This window comes from Macaca fascicularis, chromosome 11 (assembly GCF_037993035.2).
Source record: "Macaca fascicularis isolate 582-1 chromosome 11, T2T-MFA8v1.1".
In the NCBI taxonomy this organism is placed as follows: domain Eukaryota; kingdom Metazoa; phylum Chordata; class Mammalia; order Primates; family Cercopithecidae; genus Macaca; species Macaca fascicularis.
The window spans coordinates 6,336,235-6,361,529 of NC_088385.1; the positions used below are offsets into that span (position 1 = coordinate 6,336,235).

The 25,295-nt window shown below is 46.2% G+C and overlaps 1 protein-coding gene across 14 annotated transcripts in view; it reads left to right on the top strand.

Moving 5' to 3' along the window:
- Positions 1–25,295, top strand: part of NTF3 (neurotrophin 3) — a 65,807-nt gene that overhangs the window by 6,369 nt on the left and 34,143 nt on the right. Inside the window, exon 1 of one of the 14 annotated variants that reach the window (XM_065523598.2) lies at positions 9,878–10,342. The exons of the other annotated variants lie outside the window; for them this stretch is intronic. Within the exon in view, the coding sequence (XP_065379670.1) occupies positions 10,163–10,342 (180 nt within the window). The 5' untranslated portion in view covers positions 9,878–10,162. Of the gene's footprint in view, positions 1–9,877; positions 10,343–25,295 lie in introns of those variants that run through there. 14 annotated transcript variants of the gene reach the window in all.

A 25,295-nucleotide genomic window follows, 5' to 3' on the forward strand; every position in this document is an offset into this window, starting at 1 on the left:
TGATGCTCATCGCATCTCTACTGCTCACTCGCTGTGTAAATAAAACTTTTTATAACTGCCTCAGTTTACTAATCCAGAAGCTGGAGGCAACCAAGCCTAGATTATAGATGATGGAAATCTTTAAGATCTTTGAGTTATTCGGAGGAAAGGTAGTCTAAGAATCAATGTTATTAATGATCAGAGACAGACATTTCTTTATCTTTAACATCAGCTATGCAGACCACAGCACCAAAACAAATGTGACTTGGAGAACAGCAAAAATAATAATTGTCCTTGACATAGGCACCATTTGAATAAAAGAGGAGCAAAGTCCAGCCTGCCTGGTAAGAGGAAAGCCTGGGCTTTGGGTCTTTGCAATTCTTTGTGCCCAGTGCAGCAAGTTGGTTACAGCCGCTTTCCCCAGAGATGAAGATGGAGGCGCAGGGGGGCACGGAAACCCACTGAAACCTCCAATTCCTCCCAGAAGTTAGCACATGCTGTCAACTCCTGGCTCAGAGTCAGGCTCCCATCCTTGAGTTCAGTGGCCATAAATAGGAGCTAAGCTATTTCCAAGAGGCACTAAACTAATTCTGTTGCTTTTCTTGGCGAGATTGGGCCAATTAAGTTGATTGGAAGAGGTCACTGCTGATGGGTCTCACATTCCCCAGGCGGGACAGGCCAGCAAAGTTTAATTACATAACATTTCCCATCTCTGCAGCTCTACTCCCAGATGTATCAGATGTTCAGGCCTCTCCTCTTCCCCTACATTCAGGATGCCTGATGGAGCAGGCGGCTTCTGCTGCAAGCTTCTCCAACCTTTTCCCAAGCAGTTACAGCACTCCCACCCCAACTGGAGGGAATGTAAATCTGTGCATTGCCTGGAAGCCAGAGAGGACATGGGGGCTGACACAGAAGATCTTCAAAACCCACCACCCTGCCTCAAGCCGCTGCTATTTTACTCTTTAACAAGGCAGGCAGTTTCTGGCATTGGGGATGTTGAACTAATGACCGTTGCTAGGGTTTTAGATTTAGTTTTATTTAAAATTGAGTTTGTTGGAAAAGGGCCAAATCTTTTACTGGAGACAAGCCTAAGCCCTGTGTGTTGCTGCTGATAAAGTCTGTGGATGTACTTTGTGCGTGGACAGGTGTGTGTGGAGTAAGAGGAGACCACGGGATGTGCATGCGTTCGTGCTGGGGGACACGTGAGCACAGGAACTGCCCTGGGTAGACAGGGAGCATTTGTAGAGCTTATGTTATGGGTGGCAGGTATCTGGATGCTTGGCTCAGATTGGATTGTCATTGGATTGCTTCTTACAGGTGGGCCAACCTGAGAAAAAAGTTGGGGGCACCTTCTTTCAGATCTTTTTTATATGGGCATGTTGAACTTTGAAGTATGAAGCCATTGTAGATATTACCTCATTCTTGCCTGGGTGGATTTCTAACAAGACTGAGGCTGGACAAAAAAAAAATAAAAGTCATTCAGAGGACTCATTTTAGAACCTGTGAGGACACATGTAGATGGCCTCAGAGTGTTAAAGTATTTTTGTTGTTGTTGTTAATAGTTTTCCATAACTCAGTCTTTTATTTTACCTACAAATACCGAGAGGCTAGAGGTTGCACACACCCCCACATGGTCAGAATGCATGTCCCCATCTGTGCCGTAGTCCTTCTCAAATAGTATTAATTGGGAACCACTGAGGGCTTGCTGCGGCTCTGGGTGTCCTCACAGGACAAACCTATGACTAACTATGGTCTCATTGAAACAGAACAGATTTTGACATGAAATTTGGTGTGGTCTGTTGTGATTGCTCACTCTTTAGTAACATCTCCAGATAAGATATTTGTTGAGCCCCATTTTGTGTGTGTGTGTGGGTTTGTTCAGTCAGAGATTTTTGGAAGATTTAAGGTTCTCAAACATTCAAGGCCGGAGATGTTGGAGGAAACAGTAGCTTATAATCTCAAGAGCCCAGGCCAGGGTAACCTTCAGTAGCTTGAGGCAGCAGGTAGCTGCCTGACTTGGAGGTGGAGGACCAGGTTCAATGACTGGGCTCTGTTACTAATTACCTGCTGTTGTGTGACCCTGGACATTCTCTCTAGGACATGACTTTGCCATCTGTAAACGAAGGGCTTGAATTAGAAGATATCCCCGTCCCATTCCAGCTCTGTCACTGTAGGATTCCACAGTAGCCACATCCTCCTACCTAATCAGTGCTAATTACCTCACTTGGAGTGCACCCTGGCACGCCCTTAATGAGCTCCTGTTTTTATCTTTGGGGAATGGCTGAGTCAAAGGCAGAAAGGCATGCAAAGAATTTGCCAGAGTGTTTCCTTTTGGCCAAGAATGCTCCTGACGTTGGCTTAGCCTACACAGGGTGTCCAGAGCTGAAAGGGGTGGGATTTGGCTTTCTGATAGGTCTGGTGCTAATCATTCAGCTTCCACGTGAATGTCTTTCGTGGCAATGTCTCTGACTAAGGTAAGCATCCATCTTTAAGATGATGGATGATGATGATGATGACAGTTAATATTTGAGTACTTACTGGGTGCCAGGCATTATTACAGCCATTACATGGCATTACCTCAATACTCAAAATAATCTCAATTACAAATGGGGCTACTGAGGTTATGTGAGGATAAGGGGTATGCTGATGTTCTTGGCTTTCTAGCCTGAAGCCTGTGGCATCACAAGCCCGTCACCTGCCAGTCAGATTCTGTTTTTTAATGTTCTGTGATGTCATCCAGATGGGAGCTGGGTCCATCTTCTTCTGCAAAGATGGTCACCCCATAGGGTAACCTGCTCCCCGCCCCCGGAAGCTTCCTTTTCATGTGCAAGACAAATGTTTAGGTTTTCTAGACACCTGCTGGCAAGCATGTGTCAGATCTGTCTCAGCTTCCATTGGCCCTCCCCCTTTACTTCTTGTCCTGTTGACAAGGGAATCTGCCCTTACAGAACACGGGTATTGATTTAAGCCACAATTGCCTCCTTGTAAATTCTATAAAATTGGAGCTGGACATCTGGTTTTGATCCACACGCCCATGAGAGGTGGTAGGTCCCAGCATTCTTGAGTCCTGGAATTGCACAGAATCAAAGTGAAAAAGAATATGAATGGAGAGCATGAGGTCTCTTTAGAATTTGGAAGACAACTTTCTTTGATAGGCTAGGGAACTCACACCACTTAGACTGGGGCCAAAGTAGTGAAGGTAGGTTTCTTGCTGGGAGGTTGGGGGGCAGGGGTCGCTGCTAAAGACTGAGGTCCCCAGGCTGTGTTTGATGCAGAGCAGAGCAGCTGTAGAGACCTCCAGCGGAGGATTTGCCACTGCACGTCATTCTCTGGGCAGTACCGGAAGTAGAGAAGCCAAACACGTTCTTGGGGTGGATGCTGCACTTTTTGAAGGTTGTGACTAAAAGCTCATTCCTTCTTCCTCCACTGATTTCCCCACCATCACTACCACGTATACATCATCAAGACAGTTAAGAAGAGGTGACTTTGTTCTGTTGCTTAAAGATATTTGCATGTACAAATAAATGTTGAACACTAACCTAATGCCTATTAAACCCTAGGTACTCAAAAATTATGTATTTACTTTGCTTGAAATAACTTTTCATGTGTAGAGTGATAATTATTTCCTTTATATGGAGTATATAGCCTTTTAAAGACTGAGAGCCAGGTTCTTGCAATTTACTTCCCTCTTCCCTCTGGTTCTAGATCTAAGACCCCAGCATTTAAAAATATCCTTCTCTAGCTCTAAGGGATCCCTTAGGGCGTTTGTTTCATGTTCTCAGTCTGAGATTAGCTCCATCTCATGTCTAGAGGACCTGCTTCTAATGGTTCATAAGGTACTTCCTTATGAACTGGGTTCAAGAGGAAGATGCAGCCCTAGAAATCACCTGCTTTCCCAACAGGTGTGTCCCATGGTGTGGAGAAGCCCAGTCCTCCTAACACCCACCTGGCTACCTTAAATAGCTTGCCACATTCTCCCTGCAGAGAGCCCAGACTAGCTGTGTGACTTTAAGCAAATCACTTTCCCTCCATGGGCCCCTCTTTTCCCGGAGAAGGGAGGAGTTGGACTCACTAGAGGGTCACAAGGACACTACCAGTGTGACAGATCACATCTTCCACGATTCTGCTGCTCCCTCGGCCTCATACTGTGGCCCATGCCTGTGATTTTCAGGTATCTCTGCTGGCCTGGAGGACTTACGTAGAGAGATTTGGAGGGGGTGGAGGAGGAAATTAAGTTATGTGATGCCAGATAAGTCATTGAACATATGGATGAGTGCATGTTTATGAAGCACTGAAGGAACAAGCTTGCCAGATTTGTGGCGGATCTTGGATTGGAAGTTGGGAGTATGGGAGAGGTTTATGTGGGATTAAAATTGCCTGTGGGTAGCTGAATTCAATAAGCTAAATCAGAGAGATCCCAAACTCTGAGCAGAGAGATCAGACCCCACCTCTAACTCCAACAGAGACTAACTACATTTTTGGGAAGTCCCCGAACCACACTAGGTCTCACTTCCTCATCTATTAAGAGCTACTGGCTTTGATTATCTCTAAGGTCTTTCTTGACTTATCATTAATTAAATTGTGAGAACTGGGGGCTAGCAGAAAAATCTGGACAAATGCATGGATGGAGAAGGGGATACCTCAAATGGCCTAAATATAGAGGGAAATGTTCTGTGCGAGTGATATGCCTATTCTTGAATTGGAGATAGCACTGGAGGATATATTCTGTACGTGTATTGTGTTTCAAATACCCCTCCATCATCACCAATGATATTGAAATCATCCTTCACATATTTGCTTAACCTGAGAAGCCTCCCTGCATTTCCCTGGAGAGCCCGGGGCTCCCTTCCCAGCCTCCCGATGTTATACCACTTAGCAGCCTGTGTTTAATTTGCATTCCTAGAATATGAACTTCACAGAGAAAGGTATCTGTTGTTTTCATTTTTGTGTCCCCCAACACCTTGAATAGTGACAGCCACAGGAATGTGTTGAGTGAACGAATGTGTGACCAATCATTGTGAGCTCAGAATGTGCAGTAGCGATGTGACATGCCAGGAACTGGGCTCAGAGAGGTAGTGTACCTTGCCAGGGCTTTAAAACAGTGTTACCTTTTTGGCCTGTCCCAAGGCTAAGGTCATGAATGCTCAGTGCTTGCTGGCCAGAAAAGGCTGTTCTTACTCCCTTTTAGAGACCCTTCTTCCCCATGTCTTAGCCTGCATAGTTCTCCTGCAAATTGGGGCTCTTGGTCATGGGGAATTGGGTGTCATTCCACATGCATTAGGGTAATTCCTCCTTAGACACTCGGAAAGCAACTCAAAACACATGTTTACAGATTATTCATTAAGCATCCTGTTGGTGGTCATGTGCTAGATGTTGGAGAAGATGCAGAGATTAATGTAGTGCTGCTGGCCTTGGGGTCTGGAAGCTGGTGAAGGAGGCAGACAGGTTATGATCATAGTGCTCCAGGGAGAACAAGGGAAGCAAGGAAGATGGAGTGCAGGGTTCCCACTTCAGGTGTTGTTTTTCAGTACGAACCATGATTGAGAATCCTCTTGGTTCAGGAGCAAGCTGGAGGGTCCAGGAATGGTCTCCACTTCCACATGACAGTGGTTTTCTTGTCGCTGAATTCTCAGGGCTAGGGTGATGGATACTCAGAGACCATTGTGACGTAAGCCGTTGGTTCTTGTGGGGAGAGTCGGGGGAACATGCATGTTGTACAGGTGTTGGGGCTTGCAGGGGGCGTAGGTGTGCGTGCTCATGGGAGTACTTCTCAGAAGTATCCCTGCTCATGGCATGGTGGGGGTGAGTCCACCTCAGGCCCCTAAGCTGTACTTCTACCTCCTGCTTAATTACACAGAGTATGTTGTCTCTGTGACCACTTCTGACACAGGAACAGACTGCCATCTACTGTCCACTTCTGTCCTCTGAGTCCCTCCTGCTCAAGGAGGCATTTATTTTTTTCTTATCCTGTTTTTAATAGGTCTAGACACCAGGAGAAACAGACATGGAGTCCTATTTCGTAATTTTTTTTAGAATTTAGAAGGGAGCCTTTAAAAAACATAACACATCTGTCAGGTGGTTCTCTTATCTGTTTACAAAGGGGCCACTCTGCTGCCACTGAGTCTTCCTAGCCGCTGTGCGAGGTGCCATGTGGGATACCAAGAGACACAAAGCAAGGTCTTACCTTCAACAGCCTTGCAGTCTACTTGGGAATACAGGGTAGATTTGCAGAGAAGCAGACTACAGGATGTGGCAGTAGGTATTTGGTAAGAGGCATCTGGGTGGTAGGGACTACAGAGGTTTTGGGGGTTTGGAGGAAGGAGGAACCCTTGTAGGCTGGGGGATTTGGGAAAGACCAAAATGGGTCTCCTTTTAGCAACCCCAGTGTTTGGAAAGAGTCTTCTAAGAGCTGCGTGATGTTTTGGGACAGGCTGTGAACTGGAAACTCAGGAACCTGGAGGGCCTGAGGTCTAGTCCAGCTCCTGTCAGTCCTGCCCTGTGACCCAGGGGCTTGGGTTCCCCATCCGCAAAGCAAGGCTGTTGGTCTTCTTGTCACGTAAGGGCCCTCACATCCCCAACCCTGCATCATGTACCACTCTTGCATGCAGTGGGAGGTGCTCTCCTGGTTTTCAGCTTGTCAAGAGCAATAGAGTCCATTGGATCCCGTGTGGGAAGGATACCTGGATGCAGGGCCCTTTGGTGATGACCCCACACACAGTGGGAGAGGGAGAATTTCCACAGGGGAGTTTTGGGTGCTGTTAAAATACAAAGGGGGGAAATGTTCTATGCAGCCTCTGCATGCTACTCCTCTCCAGAGCTTTCCTGGACTTTCTTTCCAAAAATATATGTGCATGGCGCTTTGAGTCCAAGATAGCTCCCCCAAAAGAAATTGTTTTAGTATTCCAGCATTGTTCATAGCTCAAATCTAAGATTCCTTCACATGAGAATTCATTCCATGATTGTTTTTGTGGAGGTTTTCTTTGAGTGTTTGAGACTTTTGGTGGCTGTGGATTAAAATGCAGAAAACTCATGTAACTCATTCTCCATAACTCTATAATTCATTCACTCCTTGTCTCTTTTTCTCTGTCTGTCTTAGCATTTAAACCACCAGCAAGGAAACCTCCAGGGTGTTTATTGCGTATTCTTGCCTTTTGATGTGTGTGTGTGCATGAGAGAGAGAGAAAAAAAAAAGAGAGAGAGAGAGAGGAGAGGCGAGAGAGAGAGAGAGTACAAGAGAGAAAGATATTTTAGACTGTGGTCTATTAGCAAGTCTAGGAAATCAAGTTGAATTTGGATTGGGTTACAGGTTGAGAGACCTCAGCTCGTCACTGTAATCCTCTGACATTTCCCTTTTACTTGTTGGCTCTTGTGTGAATCAAGAATACATCTTCCCATTCCCCCTTCCATGTTTACATCTCCTTTTGGGGCAGCTATATAAAGTTACTATCTGTCTGCAGCAAGTCTCCTTAGTTCTTTTGGGGACTGCTCGACAGAGGCACAGTCAAGGATAGAGCTATTAGAGACGGTCAGCTTTTGGACAAAGAGAAAAAAGTATGTTGGGGAATTGGAGAAAGGTTCCAATTGTCGATCATGTGTTTTCTTGTGGTATACTGACGTCTGTGACTATTGTCCACAGAAAGAGCACGTGAGCAGGGGCTGGGACAGAGACAAAAGCAACCAATGTGTAGACAGAGCAGGAGTCCCCAGCAATAGACATGGAGCCAAACAAGCCTGGGAAGTAACTGGGAAACTTCCTGGTGACCTGAGATGTGTTTTGTCATCACTGGTGAAAGGAGGAGGAGATGGGAGTAGAGGAGAGTTATAGGTAGAGTAAGTGCCATGGGAGGAGACCCCAAGGTGAGGGAAAGCAGAGACTTAAAGAACTGAAAGAAGCCCAGGGAGGGGATGAACAGAGAGCATCTCACATATCCCATATGGATAATGTTGACCGTATGGTGGAGAGGTGGGTGGGAGCCAACCGGGAGGTTACTTTTTTTTCCCAGAGGCATGGGAGCTATGGAAGACTCTGAGAGCACAATTAAGCTTTTGTTTTTAAAAAGATCCCTCCGGCTGCAACGTGGCTCTTAATAAAGAGTTGTTCAGTGAAGGAAGGAATAGCTGATGGTTGGATCGATGGAAGAATTAATGAATGGGCAAATGAGTGAATGAGATGCAGAGGGAACACAGCAAGCCTGATTTGATCTCTGGTTACTTTGACCAGTACTGGCTCCAGGGGCGATTATCTCAGCCTGGGAGGCCAGGGAGAAACGCATTGATTGGAATGGCTCTGGCTGTGAGGACGCATGGATTAAAATATCTGATATTTTAGGGTGGTTGATAGTGGGGAGGACTTCTGAAACTTTTTCCTTCTTCTATGCATTTCCATCCTAATTTGATTTCATTCAGGAGCAAAAACGAAGATGGCTTTTGAAATTACATCCCAGAAAATTTGAAACTATGGCAATGACGTGCTCCAAAGAGGGAGACTTTTTCATAGGCTCATCATGGAACGGGGATAGATGATAAAGTTTCTTGGGCATACAGAGGGGTCCCAGATTTCTGGACATCAGATTCACCCATACATGATTCCTGTGGATTAAATGACGTGTGTGTGTGTGTGTGTGTGTGTGTGTGTGTGTGTTTAAAGTTTCAAAGTCTCCTGAAAATTACCAAGTGCCATTGAACATTTTTTTTGTCGGTGGTGTATATCTAGATAATTTCTTTCAAGGTCACATTGTTTAGCATGTATAAGGAAAGTGTGTGTGGCAGAGACCCAGATGGACATCCAGCATGCCATCCAGTTGACTAGGGGGGTTGGGAATACTCCTTGGTAAAGCCAAAGGGAGCCAAAGAGGACCTCTAGTGTCTTTGCTCTCCCATGTCCTGACTATTCCAATTTCACCTTGCATTTTGAGATCTTTTAACTTTTGCTAACAGTGATTGCTCAGGATGTCATTCAGACCAGTTACATTTGAATGTCTAGGGTTGGGATAGAAGCTCACGAGGTGAATGCAATGTGCAGCCATGTTGAGAACCACTAGCTGACACTGTTAACCTACTCTGCCCTCCTCCTTGCCTTTTGGCAGCTTTGCCACGATATCTGTCCCATCCTCACCTGAGTGTGCTGAGAACTACTCACTTAGTTAAGGAAGTTCTGCTAAGGATATTCAGCTAATTTGGGCTAAGGCCTCCTATCCCCTACAAATCCAGCATTTACCTCAGAAATTGGAGGCTAGGAGGACAAGACAGGTTCATAGCAGATTCTGAAGCGCTCATCATCTCTCATCTGCTGAAGCGGGTATTGAGGATGCAGTGCGGGGGAACAGCGGGGAGAAAGACCAGCATCCACAGGGCAGTAACAAGATGCAGACACCTATTTATATGTGTCATCCTAGTTCCCCCTGCAGCTCCCAGGACCAGATATTCTACCAGGCAGATATACCAGGCTTGCAGGCACCTATTTACATGTGTCATCTCCATAGTTCCCCCAACAACTCCCAGAGGCAGATATTCTACCAGGCTTGAGGGCACAGTTTGCATAATGCATTCATAATGCAAAGTGGTTTGTGACCTTGGAATGATCAGACTTCCTACACTGGTTCTCCCTGATAATTTGCATATCAGCCAGATACCCTCCTCCAGGGTTAGCTATGATCAGGGCTGCTGATTTCTGCTACTGATGGCTCAATGGGAAGGAAAGCACCTATCTCCTCTCTCTGTTCTGTGGGATTCAGCAGTCTTGGGCTGGTCCTTCCAGGAGGCCTAACCTGAGGACATGCTTTAACCAACAGGCCTTTATATTAAGAAAATAGTGGTTCTCTTCCTTGCCATTTCCCTGTTAGGAAGCCATGGCTTGCAGGACAGCCAGAGGGTAGAGGTTCAGAGAAGGAGGCTAAAAAAAACAAGACCTGAAAACGTTAAGTTTCCAACCATATATTCCCAAATTGTAGAGTGGACCATATGGAATCATTGCAATCCCTGGGTTTCTCATTTACAGCTTTTGCAAAAGATATTACTATGTATGCTGTCAGGCTTGCTGGAGCCGGATGTCTAGCACCCATTGCTAAGTGCATGCTTTGGTAAGAGCTTTGGACTTGGGATTCTCCAGACTGCTGAGTGACCTACGTGTAGTTTAGCAGCATAACGCTTGGAATGAGCCACGCCGACCTGATGTGAGGACCGAATGGTAGCCGGAGAGAGCAGGCCAGGTAGTGGGACAACCATGGTCTGCAGAGGTGGGCAGGGGAGTGGACACAGGCTTCCTCTGCACCAGGTACTACTCCATGAACTGTACATCACGGAGACAAGCCCTGCCGAGAGCAGTAGAAGCAGAAAAACACAGGCCTATCTCTGTGTCTATCATGTAAGTAAGTCCCTGTTGGCTATGTGTACCTGCCACCGTCGCCCCATTCTACCCCAAATATACAGCATCACTTTCAGCTGTGGCTTTTGTTTTTTGATTAAGGGACAATAATATTTCTAGGAAGGAGAAGAGTGATGAACAGAAGCATTTATGTGTGAACACTGGGCAATTTATTGTTTTTCAAAGTCGAATCTAGAACGTGTTCGCAAGAGACCGTGAATTGAGTAAAAAGTTTACTATCGTATTAAGGACTGTTAGGTACAACGACTGAAAGAGGAGTTAAGAGTGATCCTTCAATAATTCCCCTGTGGGATTATGCACAATTAAGGAAAAACGTTCTTCAGGCTATTTCTGCCTTAGAGCTAAGCATCATTACAGTGAAATAGAGAGAGAAGTAATCTTTAAGCAGGAGGAACCAAGTTCTAGTTCTATTTCTGTCAATCACTGCAGGCACAACCTCTCAAAGCCTTAGTTTCCTCTTTTGTAAAGTGGGATAATAAACCCTACCTACTTAACACAATTAATGTGGGGTTTCAGATGAGATGATGCATAGGATTGTGCTTGGCAAGCTGTAAATTACAAATATATGTTACGGTTTCAACTGGTACATTCCTAAGCGAATAGCACATTGCTCTGTTTGGAAGATGGCTCTTCTCCAAGTCAGGCTGGGATAATGTTCTCTGACAAGACACTGCCTTACCTAGGTGTTCCCCAAACATTGTTCCTGGGAACCTTGAGGAAGCACCATAAGAAATGGAATAAATGTTACAGCGAGGGCTTGAAAAAGTAACATTGTATCAGTCTTCCTATTTCTGATAATGTCATCTTGGGAGAAGAGACTCAGGGTAGCTTAGTGAGGGACATGGGAATGCACTGGGCTGTAAAAATGGTGTCCAGGAAACCTGGGTTTATTTCAGTGTGAGTTGCCCACACTTCTGCCAACCCAGTCACCTGCTTCACCCCCAGCTGCTCTTGAGCTCTCTGCACACACTTACATTTGTATCAGTGAAACAGAGCTCCTCCTCTTACATGAGAATGGATCTGATTGCAAATCTAATAGATTCCCCTACCACAATGTCCCCTGCCTTTTTTGTTTACTTCATTTATGAAAATACCTTGACACATCCATATTCCCATTTTTGTAGATACGGTGCTTTATGTCTTTGAGATTATTAAACACTCACGCTCCTTTCTGATTGCTCTTTTCACCTCTTCTTTGGGCTTGGGCTTTTCAGTTGGTGGAATCTGCTGTTTCTTTTCATGGTGCTGGCTCTCCTGAGTGGAGTGGTTGCTAATACATACGGCCAGTTTATTTTCTGTGACAGATTCCCCGACGTGCTGCCTCAGATGTGGCTTCTGTGCTTGGTTTTAGCTTTTTATATGGGCTCTCATGTCCTGAATGTTTACCTTCTTTCAGGGATTTCTCACAGCTTCTAGCTAATGAAAGTCCCCCTTCTTACTGTCAAACCTAGACAGCTATCTTTTTGTTACATTGTTTTGGGAGTAGGGTGGAAGGACTTGCTAATGGACGAATGGTGGAAAGTGAGAGAAAGAAAGATATAATAGAAGAAGGGGCAGTCAAAGCCCCAGAAGGAAGCTATCCCATTGTTCTTGGATTCCTAAGCCGACCCAAAAGAGCTGACTGACTTTACAGTTTCTGAGAGAACTGTGTGTGCTGTTGCTAGAAGCACAAGAGAAAGAAAAATAGTCAGAATGTTCAGTATGCTTCATTTATCTAATGTGAAAAATGAACTCTGCCCAGTGATTTAATGGGCATAAACTCTGTTTCTAAAAAAGCCACTCGTTCGGCAACGCACTTTTGAGTTCTTGATATGGTAAGGTATTGTGTTCTGTGCTGGAGAGGAATACAAAAATGCATGGTTCCTCACCTCCAAGAACTTATAGTGCATGTAAGGAAATAAGACAATCCCTACTGAGTAACACTCAAGAAGGAAATGGAGTGTAGCACACAGAGGGTACCAGGAGTTCCTAAGACTTCTGATGGGTGATTGAGGAGAGCCCTGGATCAAGTAAGCAATTTGAAGGGATAGGGGTAGCACAGACAGCACAGGGGTGGAAACAAGCGTGGAGTGTCCGGAGCTTGACCAGTATGCCTGGAAGGGAGGGAGTGTACGCAGAGCATTTACTCTCCCGGCTTTTCTCCTTTTTTTCCTGCTTTCAGTTTGTTCTTTGAACTTTTTGGAAACTTCCCCTGTTCTTCGTTTAACACTGTGCTTCATCTCTTGGGGTTCTACGTTTAGCTCACTGCGGCTGTGCTTAAAATTACAGAAAGAAGGTGTAAGGCCCTGGAGAGGGATTGAAGAGAAGGAAAATGATTTTTAAATAACCAAGAAGGTAGTGTGGAGATCCAGCCTTCCCAAACTATTTCTCTGAATTTAGCATTTGGTATGGGTTTAGCTATTTTGTTGCCATCCCAGTCTCAGCAAAGGAACAACTTACCTGGAGTATGGGCAGGGCTTCAGAGAAAGCCCTAACATTCCTGACTCCCGAGTTTGTAGAGCTCTGCCAAACCCGGCCTTGCGGGAGGAAGAAAAGCGCTAACAAGCCATCCTCTTTGGTGTCAAGTGCAGACAAATCACTTAGCCCCTCTGAGGGCCGCCAACAGTAAGCTACTGGTTTGTGAAATCCCAGGATAGTCCATCTGATTTCAGTCCTGCATTTAGTCACTTAGAACATTCTTGCACATGCATTTGCTGGCTCATGTACATACAAATATACACATATCTCTCTTTGTGCCCTTTCTTAGCCTCTGATGATTTCTTCTCCTCCAGGAGGCAGGAATCCGAGGCTTACAAACCATGACTTCTGGAAAGTTTTTCCTTCTGCTTAACCAGGGTATCATTTTTTTTCTGCCTTCCCCTGGAGAATCATTGGCCACTGGCCTAGTGGTTGGGGCAAGGATCAGAGGTACCTTGCATTCTGGGGTTTGTCCCTAAAGGCTCGGTGGGACTCTGCATTGGAGTCTGTAGTCTGGCTCCACTCCAGTACCTTCACTGATCTCTTGACTCCCAGATGGTCCAAACTGTGTGGATTTGGAAGAGCAACAGACAGCCCTTCCTCTGGGCCTCTCCAGGAACACAGTTCGGTGTCTAGACAACCTTAGAGAAACATGGCAGAGGAAATCATGGTGGAGCAGCATGGAAGCAGGTGAAACCCAGACCTAGTACCTTGTTAAATTCCATCCTGGAGTGGAGATACCAGAGGAGCAAGTATTACCTTTATTAAATGATAGAAATGGTTGTGGATTTCTCTGACTTCTTGTAGGGTTGGATAAACCCCAAAGTGAAGAGAATTTTTGCTCTTTGTTTTAGCCATTAGAAACTCAAGACCCTGCTACAGTGCTATTGGTTTACATTTTCCCCATCACATTGCTTCTGCAACTTCTGAATGGTGGCAGCCATTTCTTAACATTTCCCTGCAGTGCCACTCAGACAACAAGAATAGATTTGGCCCTTTTCATCTCAAAATAATGGTCATGATTAATAATTATTGAACTGGGAACCATGCTCAGCCCTCTGTATGTGATCTCAGGAATCCTCACAGTACTCGGTGAACTAGCAATTTTATTATTCCATTTTTGCAGATGAAGCAACTGAAACTTCCACACATTTTCTACTTTGCACCTAAGATCATCTGAGAAACCATGTTGTACTTGTTTTCCTAATGTATGATCTGTTCTTTCTATTCTAATGTAGATTCTGTGAGGACAGGGCTTTTTGTATCCTTGCTTCATTGCTGTATCTCTAGCACCTGGACTACTACAGGGCACCTGGTGGTTACTTAGTAAAGGTTTTTCAAATGACTGAGTAACTCATCCAAGGTTAAATGTCTAGGAAGTGGTGGCACCAAGCTTAGGATGACTTTTCTGATTCCAGAGTCCAGATAGTCCTAACCACTATCCCACACTACCTTCTTGTTTATTTTTAAATCATTTTCCTTCTCTTCAATCCCTCTCCAGTGCCTTACACCTTCTTTCTGTAATTTTAAGCACAGCCGCAGTGAGCTACCTCAAGTTTCTCATCTGTAAAATGGGGATAATATAATGTAACTACCTTATGGGATCGTACCCCTCTGCATGGTAGCCTCATCCTACTCTGCCTCCTAACCATGGCCTTTAAATCAGCAGGTAGAGTTACTATATTTAGTTCTTTTAATCTAATCTGAAACACAAAGCATTTGCTTCCTTAATTCAAGATTTTTGGCTTTCCCTAATTAAGCTTAAAGCCAAAGAAGTACCACAGAACGGATTGAGGCTGCTAGAAGTACCATTCTCTTGCACCCAATAAGTGGGAAGTGGAACAATAACAGCTAAGGCTTTGGGGGTCCTTCCAGAAGTAGTTATGACATCCAGCATTCTTTCTGATTATGAAGTAAATATCTGTTCTAACGCATGTTCCACATAGAGAGTTAAGAAAATGGGGAAAGAATAAAGAGCAAAACAATGACCAGAAATACCATCAATACCCTTTGACATTCTTTCTCTGTGTGTGTGTATGTTTGTGTGTCTTTGTTTCTGTGTCTGTATATATGTATTTCCTTTATTTATTTATTTATTTATTTATTTTTTTTTTTTTGAGACGGAGTCTCGCTCTGCCGCCCGGGCTGGAGTGCAGTGGCCGGATCTCAGCTCACTGCAAGCTCCGCCTCCCGGGTTCCCGCCATTCTCCTGCCTCAGCCTCCCGAGTAGCTGGGACTACAGGCGCCGCCACCTCGCCCGGCTAGTTTTTTGTATTTTTAGTAGAGACGGGGTTTCACCGTGTTAGCCAGGATGGTCTCGATCTCCTGACCTCGTGATCCGCCCGTCTCGGCCTCCCAAAGTGCTGGGATTACAGGCTTGAGCCACCGCGCCCGGCCTTTCCTTTATTTATTTATTTTTTTACTTTAATTTAATTTTTGGAGACAAGGTCTTACTTTGTCTTCTATACTTGGGTGTGGTGGCATGGCAATCATGGCTCACTGCAACCGCCAACTCCTGGGCTCAAGCGATCCTCCTGCCTCAGCCTCCTGTATAGTTAGGACTATAGGCATGCATCACCATTCCTGGCTAATTTTTCAATTTTGTAAAGACGGCTCTCACTATGTTACTCAGGATGCTCTCAAACTCCTGGCCTGAAGCAGTCCTATCACCTTGGCCTCCCAAAGTGCTGGGATTACAGGCGTGAGCTACCATGCCCAGCTCCCATTTATAAATAAGGGGTTCACCATACTATACAAACACTTTTTACCTGGCATTTTCCAGTCGTTATTGCTTGCATTGTGCATATCTCCCCATGTCTTTTTTTTTTTTTTTTGATGGAGTCTCACTCTGTTGCCAGGCTGCAGTGCAGTGGCACAATCTCAGCTCACTGCAACCTCCGTCTCCCGGGTTCAAGTGATTCTCTTGCTTCAGCCTTCCAAGTAGCTGGAACTACAGGCGCCCGCCACCACGCCCGGCTAATTTTTGTATTTTTGGTAGAGACGGGGTTTCACCATGTTGGCCCAGGATGGTCTCAATCTCTTGACCTTGTGATCCACCCTCCTCGGCTTCCCAAAATGCTGGGATTACAGGCGTGAGCCACCACGCCCAGCCCTCTCCAGGTCTTTAATTATTCTTGCATAAGATGATTTTTCACTGCATAATATTCCATCATGTACCACTCTTTAACGATTTTGCTTCTGTGGCACATTTTCATTTTGGTCACACTTTTTATACTACAGTTACCATCCTTTTATATACATTTGAATACACATATTTGGCTATTCTCTCAGAATAGATTTCCAGAAGTTACCTTTCCAAGCTTGAAGACGTTAACATTTTAAAGAAAGGTGGTTCTTCTTGAAAGCCCTGACAGCTCTAAGGGGGAAGCCGGGGCTGATGGTTACCACAGGATAGCAGAAAGGCATGCTGGCTGGCCCGTGTGTGCCCACGCATCCCCCCCCTCCCCACCGGGGCAGCCTTGGGAAGAGCACCCAGGATTATGAGAAAGACCTCGCCTTTGCTTCATTAGCTGATCCGCTAAGCATATGTGCTTTCTTGGTCTAATTTTCAGATTGGTCTTCTCCTATTTTCTCTCCCTACTCCCCGCCCGACATTACAGAGAAGCACACATGAAAAAGAACTGTAAGGCAGGAGCCAGGCTGGCTTGACTGTGAATCCCAGCTCCATCACTTACTGGCCAGGGGACTGAGTAAGATCCTTTATACGTCCGTCATCCTCAAGCTTCTCATCTGTAAAATGGGGATAATAATGTAACTGCCTTCTGGGAATGTATGAGGATTATATGACTGAACACGTGGAATGCTTAGAACAATGCTTGGCATATGAAGCATTTAATACGTGGTGTATTAAATTAATTTGGAAAAGAATACATTAATAACAATGATGAATATTTTCGATACCTGTTTTCCTATTGTTTTGACTCCCAAAGCCAGTTGCAAGCATATTTAGCACTGTGGTGTATGTGTGACTTTCTGCAGACTTTTTTCCAGTCCCTGATACCAGCTTTCTCTTTACCTTCAGTGTTTCCTACCCTCCTGCCTCCGCTTCCCGAAGAACATTGCTATTTTACAGAGCGTAGGCTCTCCTCTGGCTTCCAGATCTGCCCACATGTGCACATTTCTCTTTACCGTCCCTGTTGGACTCTCTCTCCTGATAAAGTACAATAAACTGATAAAGTTTATTTGCTCCAGTTGGGGAGAACTGGAACCTGGTCGGCAGCTTTTCCAGTTGGCTTTAGCTGTGCGCTGCGTTGTAAAACTGTTCTCTCTGTTGCTTAGAAATCTCTTTGATCCGTGTTTAGCTGTATTTGTTCTTCCAACAGATGTTTTGGGTAGCGAGAGGATTTTCTTCTCACATTTGCCTAGCCTCATGCCCCTTCATGCTTCCCACTTGTTCGGGATCTTTTCGCCAGCTGACCGCAGACGGGGGCCATCTGTCGTGAAGGTCTCCCTGGCCCAGCAGACCAGGAATGGCCCAGCAACCAAGACTTTCTGAAGGGCTTAGTGAGGGGGAGGAGAGAGGAAGATGTTAGAGCACTGTGTAGGGTACAGTTAGAGTTTCCTAGACACGTTCCAGGAGCTCTTTTGATCCAAGGTATACATGATTTGGCTTGTGCCTGTGGCACGTCAACAGAAACGCAAACTTCCATTGTCTCCTGTAGACAACAGAGTGAGGCCCTGGGGCATGGCAGGTAGCCTGAGACTACCCGTGAGAGTTGGGAAGTGTATGAGTCTCGTGGAGCTGCCATAACAAAGCACCACAAACTGAGTGGCTTAGCACAACAGGAATGTATTGTCTCACAGTTCTGGAGGCCAGAAATCCAAGACCAAGGTTGAGGTCAGGGCCATGTTTCATCTGAAGGCCCAGGGAAGCAGCTGCCCCATGCCTTCTCCTAGCCTCTGGTAGCCTCTGGCATTTCTTGGCTTGTAGATGCATCTGTCAAATCCTGTGTCTTCATATGGCTTTCTCCTTTGTCTCACACTGTCTTCCCTCTGTGCATGTCTGTGTTCAGATGTCCCTTTTTATAAGGACGGCAGTCCAATTGGATTAAGGTCTACTCTAATGATCTCATTGTAACTTAGTTACCTCTGTAAAGACCTTACTTCCAAATCAGGTCACGTTCTGAAGTACTGGGGGTTAGGACTCCAGCATATCTTGGTGGTAGACACAGTTCAACCCCTGATGGGAAGGAAAGATGTTGGGCACCTGTAACTCCTCCAAACACCCACAGAGTGCAGGGTGAGCTGTGTGCTAACACACAGTCAGTTTTCTTTGCGGTGAGGAGGCCTAGGGGCAAGGCCGCAATGTGGGTTCTCTGTCCACGCCAGCAACAATAACAACCAGGGAGGAAAGCATCTCATTTTCCTTGGCTCAATTCGGCTTTTTATGTTTTTAGCACCTTGCTCTTCCAACAATTTGGGAGTCTCTGGGAGCTGTGCAGGGAAAGCAAGGAGGACAGCGGCGGGGAAAAGGGGGAGTAGATAGAGGGTCTTGGAAAGCAGAGGGGCCAGGAAGGTATAGTGAGCAGAGTGGCGCATTGGTGGGGAGGTGCAGAGGCTGCTTGGCAGCCAAGAGTTCTCGCCCTGGCCCTGCCATGAGGCTGCATGTCTGTGGCCTAGGCATTTAACTTCTCCGGGTCTCAGTTTCACTGTAGGCAAGTGGGAGGTAGATGGGCGCTCTCTATGATCCCATCCTGGCCAGAACAGCATTCTCAGCTGGAGCTTAACATGTGGAGCAAATGGGAGCACGGGGCTCTGGCCTCCTGTAGCGAGCACAGCACCTCTTCCTGTGGAAACATCTTCCAGTGGGGCTGCCCTGCCCACAGGGTCATGCGGCACACATCTGCTGCCTGCCTGCACTCCTGAAACAGCCTCCACTTCTCCCCTCCCAGCTTCTGTCTCTCTGCACATGCAAGCGTGCTACTCCTTTTCTTGATCCCCAGTAGTATTCTTTGACGGATTACATCTGTCTTCAATCGTTGTCAGCTCTGGGAGGCCAAGCATAACCCATGACTGCCTGGGTTAGGTGTTGTGAGCTGTCCAGGAGGCAGGAGGACGATGCATGTAAGTCAGGGCTTGGGGCAGAAGTGCCTGGGCCTGGTCTCCCCTTGGACTCCAGGAGTCCTGTCCTAACAGAGCCCACAGTCCCCTATCCATCTGGCCTCAGTAACCCCTCCCCAACACACACACACACAGCCCCTGTGATTGAAGGGACCCCAATTCCTGTTCGTGTCCTCCAGGATAGCCCACCTGCACCCTTGACAGTGAGAGACCAAGGTCTATTCCCTGTTTAGATGGGTGCTGGGGACAATGGAAAGGAGGTGTGGCTCAGAGAAGTTCATGTCTTGCTCAGGACACACAGCAGTTGATTGGGAACATGCTGCTGACTCCAAGATGCTGCCTTGCAAGGAGCTGGCTCTATCCTTCTTTTGGCTGAAGTGCCTTTCCTGGATGGTGAGGGATACGCAGGCAGAAGTGTCAGGAGTGAGGGTCAATGGTTAGAATCAGGCAGTCCACAGAGTCTGAGAAAGCAAGACATTCTCTGGCAGGCTGGGGGTCACGCTCACCCACCCCAGCCCAGATAACCCTCACAGCTGTGTGGGCCACTAGAGAAAAAGGAGGGCATCTTTGGGGCAGGAGAGTCAAGTGTTTGCTTGTCTGTGACTTCTTCCTCCAAGCATGTTGGGACCTCCAGTCAATGGTGGGCTGTCAGTCATCAGCTGGGGTTGAGCTTTCCTTAGCAGGAACACTGGTCACTTGGGCTGGGTTGGTTCTTAGTGGTACAGGATGCACTGCAAGCTTTAAATGCCAGCATCATCCCCTTCTAGTCACCATGGCAACCAGAAACACCTTGACACATTTCCAAATGCCCTTTAGTAGGGCAGTAACAGCTCTTTTGAGAATCACATAGAATCTCATTGATTGATGAGTGAAGAACAAATGGATGGTAGCCTGCTTTTGTGATTTTTGCAGTGGCCTGTAGCTTTCTTTACTCACCCCAGAAATCAGTGGGACCCTGGGAGCTGTGTACCTCTCAGACCCAGGGGAAATCCATCCAAGAGTGTTGAATCCATCCCCACTTGTGGGACTGATGGCACCTAACCACCTCAGGCAGGGTGGACCTGGCTCCTCAGAGAGCTCTTGGGACAGAGGGGAGAAAGGGTCTACATTCTGTTTGCAGCCCTGATTGTGAGCTCTGGGGGCCCACTTCCACCCCCACCCCCAGACCCTGGAGCCGGCACTCAGGGTCAGAGCTCTGCGGAGTGTCTGGCTCTGGGAGGGGAGGTTTGTGTAAGATTCCCTCCCACAGCTCAGCACAGATGGGGTGACGAGGACCAGATTCTGTTTCTGGGCTCTGATATTTGCCAAGACTTTTACCAGGCTTCCTGGAATAGACAGGGAAGCAGAGCAAGCTCCCGTAGGTCAAGTGATTTGGGCCCGTGTTGACCCAGAGTCCCTAAATGACTGCTGTGTAGCTACCATGAGTGTGCTGAGTGGCCCGCAGGGGCAGGTATGAGAGAGGTGCCGAGGGAGGCAGGGGGCCTGCAGAGCGGCCTCCCGTCTCCGCCGTTTGTCCACAGGTCCACAGACTCACAGAGCAGACACAGTCTGTGCCTGGGTTTGCTCACCAGCAAGAGGAAGAACACAACATCTCGCTCCTTTTGCTGCACAGGATAAAATGAGAACAAAGAGGAAACAGGAAGTGTTTTGCATTCCAGAAAGAACAGCAACTGTATAAAGTCACGTATATTAGGATTTGAGATACGCATGGTCAGAAGTTAGAAACTAACCGAATCTTGTCATTGCCAGGAAGTTTCGGGGTTCTGTGACTGGTGGCCACTGATGTTCCTCTGTTCCTCCATTCCAGCTCCTACCTTGACTCTCTCCTCCTCTTCACACCTAACTTCTTTAGTGAAGGCTCCGTTTCCTCATTTCCTGTTCAGTGCTTAAACCCCCTGCAGTCTGGCTTCCACCATCGCCTTATCACAGACCCTTCTCTGGCTTTGTCTTGCCTGGCGCTTCCATGATGTCTTCTTTCTTGAAACTCTTTCCTTGGTAGGATACCATGACATCCTGGTTTTTGTCCTCCCTCTCTGGCTGTTTCTGCATACTTTCCTTAGCTGACTTTTGCTCCTTTATCTGACCTGGGCTCTCCTCTCTCTGTACACTCTCCGTAGCCAATTCCAAGCATCCCAGGTCTCCTATATCTTATATCTCAAATGCACAATTACTTTGTGTTAAATGCTACAGACCCATATATCCAGCTTCCCTATAGATACCCCAAATATGTTTGTAGTCTCCTAAAACTCAGTGTATGCCAAGCTGAACAGGGGCTCCTTTTGTGCCCCAAACTTTCTCAACTCCAGTCTGTCTCCATTGTTTTTCACCTTAATAAATGGAACCACCTGCGACTCTAGTGTGTGGTCCAGTCACCTCAGCTTGTCTCCCTGTCATCCGCAGGATCGGGCAGCCTCCAAGTCCTCATCATTCTAACCTTCATAATGCCTCTGGAGTTTGTCCAGATCTCCTCATCACCACTGCTGCTACGCTAATCAAAGCCACCATCATCTCTTGCCATCCTCCACACTTTGCAAAGCTAATTGGGTCATTTTTCTACTTGAAATCTTATAATGGCTCTCCAGTGCCTCTGAGTCCTTGTTTTTTCAACTGTTCACACTCTCCCCACCTCTGTCTCACTCATACCCCATGTACCAGCCATCTTGGGTTTTGCTGGTTTTGTTTCCCAGAATGCACAATGCACCTTCTGGCCTCTGAGTCACAGCACCTGGGAATTTGCTTCCACTACTGCAGCTCTGCTCTTCCCTGCCACCACACCTTTCTTGCCTGACTGTTAGTACCCAGCAGTGGCCACTTGAGCATGACCGCCTCTGGGAGGCTGTCCCTAGTCCTCTGTCGTATTCTGGGGCTCCCTGTCACACACTCCCATTGCATGCTGCAGCATCCCCAGCACCCAGCATTCCTTATTGTAGCTCCTGATTCAACACCTTTCTCAAGAGACTCTGGACTTCTTGAAGGCAGGAACAATTCTGACTTGTTCCTAGTAGCATTCCGAACCACACGTGACAGTGTCTGGCTTATAATAAGTAGCCAATAAAGAGTTGATGAATGAATGAATGACTGAAAACAAAAGGTGTTTGCCTAGCAGAAATCTGGAATGAGATCAAAGATCAGAACAGGGATTAAGGAAAAAACTTCCTTGGGGTGGCCCTATGAATTCCCAGAACAGGTGACTAACCCTCATTCACTTTGGCAAATGTTTATCCTATGCCACGCAACCAGGCAAAAAGTTGAATGAGGTTTAATCCCTTCCCACATGGAACTTATTCCTTCTTTGAAAGTCCTTTAAACAAGCTCTGAAATGATTTTGGCAGGTAGACAAACTGGTCCTCATTTCTCTGTGACCAGTAAGTAGGGAAAGCGAGCACACATAACACACACCACACACACACACACACGCACACACACATTGACAGATAACCTTGCTCACTCACAGGGGCATGCCTAAACCCTTCTTCTGTTTTATATGATGGTAACTCACTCTTTAGTTTAGACTCTTGACGTGCCATGGAAAATCCCACTCGCCTTAGAACTGGGGGCCGGGTAGGTTTGACTATACCAACGAAGCCTGGAGCTTACCCTTTGCTGATTGACTTTCCTTTCTGTCTCCGTTTTTCCCCTGTGAGTGCTGCAGTTGTATTCTCCTTCCTCCCAAAGTAATGCCTGGTTTGGCTCACTAAAACCTGTTCTTTCTGTACTGAGAGCTCATCTTCTCTTCCTCTGCTGGATTCTCAAATGAGATGACGTCAGAGGATGGAGGCCAACCACACCCTTCCTCCTTGACCCCGATAAAGTTTCTTGGAAACCCCTATACCGAGAGGCAGCCAATTCTTACCCATGGAAGAGTGTCTGAAAAGAGGGCTTGGGAAGCTCAAGGCTCAGTGTCTGTCCCCAGGTCCCCCAGTTAAAGACACATCTGTCCTTCACTCTCAAAGATGTTGCCAGTGCTCCCCTGCTAGGGTGATATACTGCACTGGCTCCTTCCTTTCACACCCCAGCAAGAGGCTATTTCCCGGGGGTCTTATAAGCAGATTTCATCTTCTCTTGTGCTGTTTTCTTATTTCAGTTATCTTCAGGGAGGAACATGCATATTGGATCATTGCCTGGCTGTGAAATTTCATTTCCATTTCTTTACACCTGCAGTTGCAATATGAGAGAGAAAAGGCCAGGGCTCAGCGGATGTCCTAGACGCAGGTTATCAAGGTGCTGTGGCTGTTGTTTCCCAGAAAGGGCCTTGGTCCCAGAGCAGATTTTATTAGCAGGACCTTTGAGGGGCTGCGTTCCTTTAGCTGTTTTCTCTTTGGGGTCTCTGACCTCCAGTTCTTTCTTCTCTAGCATGTGAGATCTGTGCTCTTAGTTCATGCCTTTAAGTCTGACATTGAACAAATATCTGATTTGCCGTTCCAGATGCTCATCCTGATTTGCAAATTGTCCTAAAGGGCCAGATTGTCCTCTGGCCTTTTCACTTTTCTTGGTCCCACCTCAGCACCCTCCCACTGGGGCTTCACAGAGGCAGAACTAGTCTCTTTTCAATTTTTAAAATTAATAGTCTTTAATTATTTAGAACAGTTTTAGGTTCGTGGAAAAATTAACCAGCTATTACAGTGTTACCATATAACTCCTCTTCCTCACCCCCCAGTTTTCTCCATCATTAGCATGTTGCATTAGTGCAGTACATTTGTTGCAATTAATGAGCAAATATTAGCCCATCATTATTAACTCAAGTCTGTAGTTTACATTAAGGTTTATTCTTTGTGTTATACAGTTTTATGGGTTATGACAAATGCATAATGTTATGTATCCACCATTATAGCATACAGAAGAGTTTCACTGCCCTAAAACTCTCCTGTGCTCCATCTGCCCATCCCTCCTCTCTCCTCTGCCACGAACCTCTGGCATCCACCAATCTTTTGACTGTCTAGAGTTTCATCTTTTCCAAAATATCATAGTAGTTGGAATAATACAGTGTGCAGTCTTTTCAGACTGGCTCCTTTTACTTAGCAATATGCATTTTAAGTTTCTTCTATGGAAACTTTGCTTTCATCCTTTTATCACCACAAGGTCAGTCATCCAAGGAATTTCTCCATCTCTGTCTGTTCCTTTCTAGTTCTGTGTGTGCCTCTGCTTGGCATAGAATAGGTACCCATTTAATGAACATTCCCTTTCACCACCTGGGACACCTTCCCAGGGATAGAAAAAACAAAACCAGCTATGTCAATAGCAGAGCCCCCATCCCAGATTTAACCTCATTCTCCCCTCTTTCCACAATAAACTGGATCAGAACCAGCAGCTCTGTAAGACTGCATTTCTTTGCCTTAATACCAGGCCCCAGAGAGCATTTGATTCCTTGGCAGAGAGGTGTAGGCTTAATTAATTTTTCTCCTTTTTTCTTTGAACATCTTGGAACACACACACATATTCGCATTTATGCACAATTGGGTGTATGAGAATTTTAATGGCAGGTGGTGTTAGCAGTTCTTTTCCTCCTGATACAGACCAGGGTTTTTCCATCTGGGCCTTTTAGCAAGGCCTATGAATATTGACTTTCTAACCACTTGGATTTGGGTGGAGTGTGCAGAGTGGGACTGGGGGGGAAGGTTCAAGGGAGAACTATACTTATGTATAAATCACATGTGAAGGGGGTTTTGAAGTCATTATTGCTTCAGGATGTGTGAACCGTAATTATTTTTTAAGGTCTTGATTTGCCCAATGAGCATTTCCCAGGGTTGCTGCTCCAAGCATGACGTCTGTGCTGTCAGGAGGTGCAGCATAGTCTGATACGAGTTTAATCGCTTTAAAGGAGGCCCTGGGTAGGATCTGGTCTCTAGGTTCTCAGCTGTGGTCAATCCTCCATGCAGCAAAACATCCAGATGACTTAGATGATTAAGACAGCAGACTTAAAGTGAGGAAGAGATTTTTTTCCCTATTCTTTCCTCTTATTATTAGTTTTTAAATAGTTGACTACATGGGCTGTTGGTCATTCCCCATGTTCTTTGTGCTCTCCTCAGCTCTCTGCTCAAAACAGGCTGCACTGGCCTGCCTAAGCCCTGAAAGTGACTTCTCTGCTGCCTGCTTTCTGCCTTTTGATGCCCACGCCAGTCCCCGTCTACTCACCACCCTCCTGCCATGTCCTCATACACCTGCCTCTCCTTGACTTCATTCCTCATGCTCCATCAGCAACAGCCCTCTGTCAGTAATGATTGTCCCGGGGAAGCGTATTCAAGGGTCATATAAAACATGTCCTCTCTGTGTGTTGACAAGATTTTCTATCCCCAAAGGAGCTCTCTGGATAATGAGGAAGGTTGAACTGGGACAACCTACAGGAAGAAGCCCTTAGAAGGGAAACCTGTGGCCATAAACCATGCTGATCCAAAAC